Source organism: Oncorhynchus tshawytscha, unplaced genomic scaffold (assembly GCF_018296145.1).
Source record: "Oncorhynchus tshawytscha isolate Ot180627B unplaced genomic scaffold, Otsh_v2.0 Un_contig_8142_pilon_pilon, whole genome shotgun sequence".
Classification (NCBI taxonomy): Eukaryota; Metazoa; Chordata; class Actinopteri; order Salmoniformes; family Salmonidae; genus Oncorhynchus; species Oncorhynchus tshawytscha.
The window spans coordinates 374,057-384,298 of record NW_024609817.1 but is presented as its reverse complement, the minus strand read 5'-3'; the positions used below and the strand labels follow the sequence as shown (position 1 = coordinate 384,298).

At 41.6% G+C, this 10,242-nt stretch overlaps 1 protein-coding gene across 2 annotated transcripts; it reads right to left on the bottom strand.

Annotated features, from left to right (window-relative positions):
* LOC112249623 (transmembrane 6 superfamily member 1) lies at positions 1–9,275 on the bottom strand. 2 transcript variants are annotated; one of them, XM_042318820.1, is made up of 10 exons: positions 8,818–9,275; positions 8,490–8,593; positions 7,878–7,975; positions 7,422–7,525; positions 5,555–5,637; positions 5,228–5,346; positions 4,667–4,771; positions 4,241–4,333; positions 2,219–2,338; positions 1–794 (listed from the first exon to the last, which is right to left on the bottom strand). In XM_042318820.1, the coding sequence occupies exons 1-10, from the start codon at positions 8,934–8,936 to the stop codon at positions 600–602; spliced, it is 1,140 nt and encodes a 379-aa protein (XP_042174754.1). In that variant the 5' UTR covers positions 8,937–9,275; the 3' UTR covers positions 1–599. The 2 variants fall into 2 exon arrangements, with proteins under 2 accessions (XP_042174754.1, XP_042174755.1); XM_042318821.1 differs by lacking the exon at positions 4,241–4,333.
* Positions 9,276–10,242: the final 967 nt, after the last annotated feature.

Sequence of the window (10,242 nt, the reverse complement as noted above, 5' to 3'; positions counted from 1 at the left end):
CTGGTTTCTGCGGTTATGCTAGACAGAGAGATACTTTTGGACTGGTTTCTGCGGTTATGCTAGGCAGAGAGATACTTTTGGACTGGTTTCTGCGGTTATGCTAGACAGAGATACTTTTGGACTGGTTTCTGCGGTTATGCTAGGCAGAGAGATACTTTTGGACTGGTTTCTGCGGTTATGCTAGGCAGAGAGATACTTTTGGACTGGTTTCTGCAGTTATGCTAGGCAGAGAGATACTTTTGGACTGGTTTCTGCAGTTATGCTAGGCAGAGAGATACTTTTGGACTGGTTTCTGCGGTTATGCTAGACAGAGAGATACTTTTGGACTGGTTTCTGCGGTTATGCTAGACAGAGAGATACTTTTGGACTGGTTTCTGCGGTTATGCTAGGCAGAGAGATACTTTTGGGCTGGTTTCTGCGGTTATGCTAGGCAGAGAGATACTTTTGGACTGGTTTCTGCAGTTATGCCAGACAGAGAGATACTTTTGGACTGGTTTCTGTGGTTATGCTAGACAGAGAGATACTTTTGGGCTGGTTTCTGCGGTGTCAAGGCCTGAGTCGGTCAGCCAGCCAGCCAGTCAGTTGGTCAGTCAGTTCCTTCAGTCAGTCCTCTTGTCATTTTGTTGGTCTCTGAGGAAGAAGGCAGGGCTAGTGACACAGCGGTAGCAGAGGGCTTGGGGTACAATGGCATACAGGGCGTTGACTAATAGAAAGACAATCTGGCTGTCAGCTGGTACTCTGTAGGAGAACGGCGTCCGCGTGTGGAGAGATGCACCAATGTGGGAGAACTGGGCCTGAGGAGGAGAGAAGAGAAGATAAGACAGAGAGAGTATAAAAACAAGAAGTGGAGGGGTAGAAAGAAAGAGGGAGAAGATGAGGAGAAAGAATGAAAGATAAATGAAGGATCCGCTTTGACAATCTCAACATGAAAGCTGGAAGATACAGAAGAAAAGCTGGATTTCTTGGTACGCATCTGGTATTCAGAAACCTTTCTTCTATATACTGTACAAGCATACCATACGTCTTCTATGAACCCTGTAGCATAGCATAGACCTACACTCTCCTGAGCTGTTCACTGTCATATTCTGTCAGTATCATGACTGGAATATCTCTCCACTATCAAACTCTGAACTGGGCCTATTTCCCTGTAGCCTACTGCTGTCATTCCTAGCATGGAGAGGCATTGAAACAAGATGTATGAGCCTGTCTGTCTGTCTGCTTGTCTGTGTCTGTCTGCCTGTTTTCCTGCTTGTCTGTCTGTCTTTCTGTCTGTACACACACTCGGCCTCTCTCTACCTCTATATTTAGCCTGGCTAGGCAACGTGCCTGCTGTGTCTAAAGATGGGCCCAGCCTTTGTCTCTCTTGGGACTGATGGCACAGGACAGCCTACTGGCTTCACAACAAAGCAATGGCAGCCACTCACTGTTTCGTTTGCTGCTTCCAACTACACATGTGATCTTTAAATAAGCTTTAAGTGGTACACATACACACATTTTGAGCGATCAACCAATCAATCAATCAACCAACCAACCAATCAACCAAAATGTATTGTACCCAAAGGGAAATAGGTCTGCAAGCAAGGTAAATCCACCTGAGAAAGAATGTGTCAGTCTAATGTCTATCTGTGTGTGACTAAAAGCTGATTCAATTCATCAAGACACGGTGTGATCAGTTGAATCAGGTGTGTTGTTTAGCACAATAATGGAACAAAAGCCTGCACACTGTGGGTCAGTTGCTTTAGCAAATATCACCGGTCCTTGGGGATGCATCAATACTGGCCATACACAGAGTGCTCCCTGAGCCCTTGTTAGGGAGAGTACCTTAGAAACCCGGGAATTTATAGCACTAATCAGACTGTGTGTGTGCGTGCGTGTATGTGTGTGTGTGTGTGTGTGTGTGTGTGTGTGTGTGTGTGTGTGTGTGTACGCACTGGCCTCTGCAGTACGACAGCTTGTCCACAGGAAAACAGATGAGTTAACCATGTGCAGAGCCACAGTCATTCACATAATTTAGGACAACACTGGAATTTGTATAGCTGAAATATCCCCTAGGTACAGTATAGATCTAGGATCCTCTCCCCCAACCCTAACTTGACCTGACCTATAGTGGGGAAAATGCACAACTGACCCAAGATCAGCATGTAGGAAGGGGAACTTCACCCTACTTCTTTTGAAGTAGTAATTTCATTCCAGTTATATTTCTATGCTCCCCACTCACCTGTGCTATTGCCCCAGAGTGGACCAGAGTGAGGTCAGGCATCCACTCACACCCAGGCACGAGCAGCCCGTAGAGCGCAATGATGTAGTACGGACCGGAGTAAAGCATGTTCACTATCATCTAGGACACAGCAGAGACATAATAGGCTGCGTTTACACAGGCAGCACAATTCTGATCTGTTTTCCACTAATTGGCCTTTTGACTAATCAGATCAGCTCTAAAAAATATGTGAAAAGATTTTATGTGATTGGTCAAAAAAAACAATTAGTGGAAAATAGATCAGAATTGGGCTGCCTGTGTAAATGCAGCTATAGAGGTTAAAAGGGGTCCTACTATATAGTTTGAGGTAAGTAGTGAGTCATGGGTAACTGCAAACATGGCGTGTGTCTGAAAGTGGGCGTGTGAACAGAAGTGGGAGGATTAACAGAAGTGGGTGTGTGGAAAGCAAATCAGCAAATAGGGCAGATTTGTTGCCACTCAAGACCTTTTTGTGTGGCTGATTGGGCGGCACGACGAGTCGATTGTTGATAACTGTAGCATTTTGGCTAAGACTAACCCTTTTCCTAACCTTAATCTCATTCTCCTAACCTGACACGTTAATTATCCTAACCTGACACGTTAATTATCCTAACCTGCCACGTTAATTATCCTAACCTACTATATTAAATATCCTAACCTGCCACGTTAATTCTCCTAACCTGCCACATTAATTCTCCTAATCTGCTATGTTAATTCTCCTAACCTGCCACATTAATTCTGCTAACCTGCCAAGTTAATTATCCTAACCTGCCACGTTAATTATCCTAACCTGCCATGTTATTTATTCTAACTTGCCATGTTAATTCTCCTAACCTGCCACATTAATTCTGCTAACCTGCCAAGTTAATTATCCTAACCTGCCACGTTAATTATCCTAACCTGCCACGTTAATTATCCTAACCTGCCACGTTAATTATCCTAACCTGCTACGTTAATTATTCTAACCTGTTAATTATGTTAACCTAACCCCTACTGGCTGCAATCCACCTGGCTGTTAAACCCATCGGTTAATCCACCTACTGATAAACCCATGGAATCGCTGATGTTAAACCCATCGCTGTTAATCCACCTACTGATGTTAAACCCATCGCTGTTAATCCACCTACTGATGTTAAACCCATCGCTGTTAATCCACCTACTGATGTTAAACCCATCGCTGTTAATCCACCTACTGATGTTAAACCCATCACTGTTAATCCACCTACTGATGTTAAACCCATCGCTGTTAATCCACCTACTGATGTTAAACCCATCGCTGTTAATCCACCTACTGATGTTAAACCCATCGCTGTTAATCCACCTACTGATGTTAAACCCATCGCTGTTAATCCACCTACTGATGTTAAACCCATCGCTGTTAATCCACCTACTGATGTTAAACCCATCGCTGTTAATCCACCTACTGATGTTAAACCCATCGCTGTTAATCCACCTACTGATGTTAAACCCATCGCTGTTAATCCACCTACTGATGTTAAACCCATCGCTGTTAATCCACCTACTGATGTTAAACCCAAAGTCAAGCTGTTTATATATTCTATGTGCTAGTCTATCTGCTGTGTAGATCCTACTAAAGCATTAGGAGAAATCAGCAGGCCTCCATCCCATATGAATGTAAAGGTTGACACCGTCTCATCCGATCTAATGATTAGACGGTGCTATATTTCTCTTGCTAAGACACCTGCTTTGTTAGCTAACTCCCATAAGTGAAAATACATTTCAACTTTTCTTTAACAATTTCCGTGAGGAAAAACGTAACTTTAACAAGACATTTAGTATTAAACAGCGAGCGACATGCACCACATGCAAATGCAATCAAGAGTTAAAGTATCAAAGCTTCCGTTATTTAGAATGTGGTGCTGTGTTTGGTTTACAGCTGTTTTAGTGAGAGGAAAATATCACCTCTATTTTATACATGACAAACGTATGAGTCCATCATCCATATAACAGTGTGCTCCATGGCTTGGCCTTTCCATTACTGACCTGTATTTTAGGATAAGACGAGGGGTCCTTCAGGTAAGGCTCATATAGCTGTGTGTACTCCTGACACCACTCTGTCGGGCAGTCCAGGGCCACCTAGGCCAGACACTGTTCAATGAGTGTTACATCAGACCCAGTTGTAAACATCTAAATGGGCCTCAAACCTTTCTTCAGCAATGAGTATAACTATAATGATCCTTTTGTAACAGAAGCTTTTTTTCCTTTTGTAACAGAAGCTTTTATTCAGCTCAGAGTAACATTCAGTACCATGCTCTAACATTTTCATCCATCATCCTTCTCAGGTAGTTTTTACCTTTATTTAACCCTCTTTTGCGAGGGGGACATGGCAGCCACCACGGTAACCCATAGATCCATTAGAAGTACAACTGGCTGGCATTTGTAGTTTGGCAATGTCTCTGTGGTTCTTACCAGGCCTCTGAAGACACAGAAAAATGTAGCAGGGACGAGGTAGATGACAAACAGAAAGTCTAGGGGCCTCTCCACTAGCGTAGTCCTCTGGACCTCATTGATACTCTGACAGAAAAAATAGAGAGAGAAAAATACACCAACAATACACCAACATCAGCAATGTCTCTCTGTTTTAATGGATAGTCATATTGCTCAAGTCAGGATTTGTAGCTCGATGTGTGCACACCAAAAAAGCTTTGCAGGATTGAGTGAACAAAATAAAATAAAAAATTGCTTCAGATTGATATGCTTCAGATTGACAAGAAAACATTTTGTCAAAAAACACTAGGCCTCTGCAAGAGGAGCCAATTCCCATTGAATTGTCTAATAATATCTGGGAACATCTATTTTTACTTTGGCATCTTTAACCAAATTCCCTGGTGGTCAATCATGGTGGATGTAAACAAGTAGGCTTGTTACTGATAAATGGAGAGTGACTATGTCCCTTGCAGTGTTGCATTATAGCATCTGGTTACAATGCAATATTGTATGACCTTTGACCCTGAAGGATTGGGCTCTTACCATTGTCCGAGCCTGTCTGGTGGTGGACTGGCTGAAGACGCGGAAGCAGGCCCACACCGACACCACGACGTAGAGCATGTGGACCAGGAACAGGGGGCTCAGCTGGGTACCATACTTCCCTGGTGGGGAGAGATCAAAAAGCATGTGTGAAAATAATGTTCCTCTCTGAGGATAGACAATACATGTTCTGTCTGTCTGTACAGGGATAAATCTCACTAGATCCGTGCTGAGACTGATTTGCATTGTGTTCCAAGGATAAAGCATATCAGCCATGCATGTTCAATAAAGTAACGGTCTAATTTTATCCATTCGTTTGAGTGTACCCACCCACAACATTTCCAGGAATGTAGACGATGACGCGCATGAGAATGGACCCCACCCAGTACAGGCCGATGGCTCTGTAGCTTGCCCTGCAAAGACAGGCAACACACACATCACAACACACACATCCCAACACACACAACACGCACAACACACACAACACAGACATCACACATCATTACTGTGGCTCCTTGTTGTAGCCCATAGCTAGGACCTCTATGAGCTCTGGTCAGAATTAGTGCACTACACTATATCACTTTCTCACTCATCATTTTTTACCATTCATTCAGGATTATCCGTAATCAGGGTAGCATCCACATTCATGTAAAAATATACTTCTGTTCTTAATTACAATAAAAGTGACTCCAAAATAATACAATACATTATTTACCATTAATTTATATTGGGCACAAAATAATCTGAAACACAACAAAAAACAAAGAGCAAATGCATCCAACAAATTTGTAGAGTCACAAGCTTGATGTTGTCATTACATGCTATGAATATGGGACCAAAAGTTAACTTGTCCCAATACATTTGGTCCCCTAATGTCGGGGGACTATGTACAAAATGTAATTTAATTTCTAAACAATTCACCCAATATGGATGAAAATACCCCAAAAATGAAAGCTAGCAGTATGCACTTTAACCTATCATTTCAAATCCAAATTGCTGGAGTACAGAGCCAAAACAACAGCAAATTAGTCAAATGTCCCAAAACTTTTGGAGCTCACTGTGTATAATATGGCACCCCAAGTCATCATGTCTGATACTGACATGGGTTATGTCTGTTAATGTGAACATGAGCTACAGGCTGAGACAACCTCATAATAAGGACTTATTAAGGAGTTATTACACCCAGATATGTACAGTTCAGTGGTATTTGCTATCAATGTAAATGTATGATTGTTTCAGCTTCCTTACCTTTAAAGACTTTTTATAAACGGGGTTGGGTCGAGCCCTGAATGCTGATTGGCTGACAGCCGTGGCATATCAGACCGTATACCACGGGTATGACAAAACAATTATTTTTACTGCTCTAATTACGTTGGTAACCAGTTTATAATAGCAATAAGGCACCTCAGGGGTTTGTGGTATATGACCAATATACTACGGCTAAGGGCTGTATCCAGGCACTATGCGTTGCGTTGTGCGAAAGAACAGCCCTTAGCCGTGGTATATTGGCCATATACCACACCTCCTCAAGCCTTATTGCTTAAATAAACTCCATTAAACTTACTTATATAGTCTTAACGATTCCATTGCACTTAGTTATATGGTCTTAACTTTGTGTGAGCATGAGCCAAAGGCTGAGACAACCTAATAAGGACTTATTTAGGAGTTATTACCCCCAGATAAATACAGTTGTGTGGTAGTTACTATCAATGTAAATATATGTAGGGCAACAGGTAGCCTAGTGGTTAGAGCATTAGGCCAGTAACTGAAAGGTTGCTAGATCGAATCCCCGAGTTGACAAGGTAAAAATCTGTCATTATGCCCCTGAACAAGGCAGTTAACCCACTGTTCCTAGACCGTCATTGTAAATAAGAATTTGTTCTTAACTGACTTGCCTGGTTAAATGAATAAAAAACAGATTGTTTTAGCTTCCTTACCTATATGGCCTTTATAGACTCCATTGAACTTACTTATATAGTCTTAACAGATTCCATTGAACTTACTTATATAGTCTTAACAGATTCCATTGAACTTACTTATATAGTCTTAACAGATTCCATTAAACTTACTTATATAGTCTTAATAGACTCCATTAAACTTACTTATACAGTCTTAACAGACTCATTTAAATGTTATTTTTCTAAACCTCTTTGGATGTGTCTCCTAAACGGCTATAAAGTCAATGTAAAGCACATACCCCCAGGTTATAGCTGCAACCATGTGCAGGTACATGAGATAGTGGACACATCCATCCCAATAGGAGATCATGTGTCCATGGGCCGTGTTAATGTAGGGGTCTGCCTGTAATGAACATGATAAAGGTATAAAGATATATTACTATAACACTGTTAAAGTCTGCTTTCATTGGGTTCTTCATTGCATGGGACAGTTTTCAGTTTTCATTTCTGTATTCAGTGGCATGGACTGTAGGTAGTGTGTGTGTGTGTGTGTGTGTGTGTGTGTGTGTGTGTGTGTGTGTGTGTGTGTGTGTGTGTGTGTGTGTGTGTGTGTGTGTGTGTGTGTGTGTGTGTGTGTGTGTGTGTGTGTGTGTGTGCGTGTCCATACATGCGTCCATTAGGTCCATGTATGTCCGTCCGTCCGTGTGTGTGCATGCGCCCGTGTGTGTGTGTGTGCCACAGGGATGTTTACTTGCATTTTTGAGATAGAAGGTGATGAAACCATCGATGATACTGTCCTGCTCCAGACCAATGATCAGGTTTACCACACTCAGGAATGCATACACTGCAAACACTGGCAGAACAAGAGAACACTGAATAATACAGTTCTATTTGACTTTACTTATTTTAGTTATTCTAGTCATTTAGCAGATGCTCTTACAATCAGTTCCTTCAATTAACAAACACATAACAAAATCATAGCAAAGTAAACCTTCAAAAATCAGCAAAATGCGTGGTCTAGTGTGCGTAGCAAAGACAGGTACAACAGCGAAGTTAGAGCCCGTTGTGGCTCAGTTGGTAGAGCAGAGCGCTTGTAACACCAGATCCAGGACCGTGGGTTTTCCATTCCCACTGGGGCCTCCCATATCAAAATGTATACATGCATGTAAGTCACTTTGGATATACTGTATGTATATAAAAACTAGCCTAAACCTACAAGTCTTAGTTAAAATAGAGAATACCTGCATGGGAAAACACTGGGGAATGTAGAGGAAAACGAGCCTAAACCTACAAGTCTTAGTTAAAATAGAGAATACCTGCATGGGAAAACACTGGGGAATGTAGAGGAAAACAATGTAAACTCTCACCATAGAATAGAGGGTCTTTGGGTGCCTTCTTCTTGAATAGAAAGCATGCAGATATAGCCAAGATAAGAACCGTTGTAGATCCAGCGAAAAAGACTGTCTCAATGCTAGACATAAAAAATACTCAATTAATTAGGCCTAACCAGAAATAACCTGCTAAGAATCAAATCAACTAGGATACATATTACTAATGCTTTTAAACTAGATTGCATACAAGACTGCATACAAAACTACTAGGCTATAGCATCATCCACTATCTAGCATTATAAGGTTTATTAACGGCTACAGTAAAACACATGACAACTATATTATCGACAATATCCCTACTCACCTGTTAGTGTAGATCAGAGAGTTGAAGAAAAATGAAATGGGTATTGGTGTCAAGGACAAGATAAAAACTCCCGTCCCAGCAGACGCGTGCATTGCTCTATTTACACTGTCGACGCGCATAAATAATTATTTGTTACTGAAAATAAAACACAAAATTATATCTGTTAAAAAACATTTGAACATGTTGCTCAATACATGTTTTATTGGGCGCGTGCTGCGCCGTACGTATTCTGCCAGCACCCTGTGCGCATCTCAATCGTATAATAAGGCTTCCTTCTCTCCCTGCCTAATTAACAATGCAGAAGTCGGGAAACCTAGGCTTAGGTTATCTGCTTTTACCTATCCATGTGTCACAGGTCAGTATGGATGAAGAGAAGGGAGCAAGGAGAGGAAGCGACTGCAAAGCATTGAGATCCCCTTTCCTATGGCGCTAAATTCTATTCTGACTGCTGTCGTCGACTCATGATCCCACAAGTGGAGTTCACGTCCCTGAACATGACACGTGATCAATGGCATTTTATCATGTACATGTTGGTGTTCTCCCTGTACACCAAGGCAGAACCGTAGGATAAATAAGGGGGGCATATAAGCAGACAATGAAATATTCTGATTATATTTTTCTAAAACAGGTTATAGGCCACATGTGCACCACCAAGTCAGAACAGTAGGCGAAATTAAGAGGGTAAATAGACCAAATAATTAGGGTGAGGCACATGGGCTACTAACACCTTCTACACAACATACACTTAGTATTACTTTCTTAGCTACAGTATACATATCTCCTTGGCATATTACATCATGTATGCAGCAGCATACATTACATTTTTGGACTCACCTTTGTTGTGCTGTGCTCACCTGAACAGGAAGGTGGCGCTATGGTCCTTCTGGGGCAAATTTTGGGAACTCTGGGAACTCTGAAAAAAACGGTTGAATCATGATGAAGTCAATGATCTTAAGGTCGTAGCTCTAGAAAGAGGCCAGATTCACAATTCCAAGTTGGATAACCGTTCAAAATGTATTTTCCCAGTCGGAGCTCATTTATTCCCGATTTCCCAAGTTTTTTTTAATTCTTTGAAGTCAAGTTTTCGCAGTTCCAAGTTAACTCTTGTTTTGTACGCGACACAAATCATTATTCATTGACAGCATGGCCAATGTTGAATGTTTATCATTTTAAACTTGGAAAAGAGCCCCTTAATCCCAGATTTGGGACCACACAGCCACTCCACTGAAAAGCAAGCTAGTGATTTCTTAGCAATGCTTGTAGGTACTAGGTACCCTGGTCCTGGCAGAGCAAAATTCAGTTGGTGGTGGAGTAACTGAAAAAGGTTGGAAACCACTGAGCAAAGTGATGATGAGCTATATGGCCATCTTGAATTTAGGCTATTTAAATGCTATAGGCCTACTCTATGTAGTGCAATATAAATCC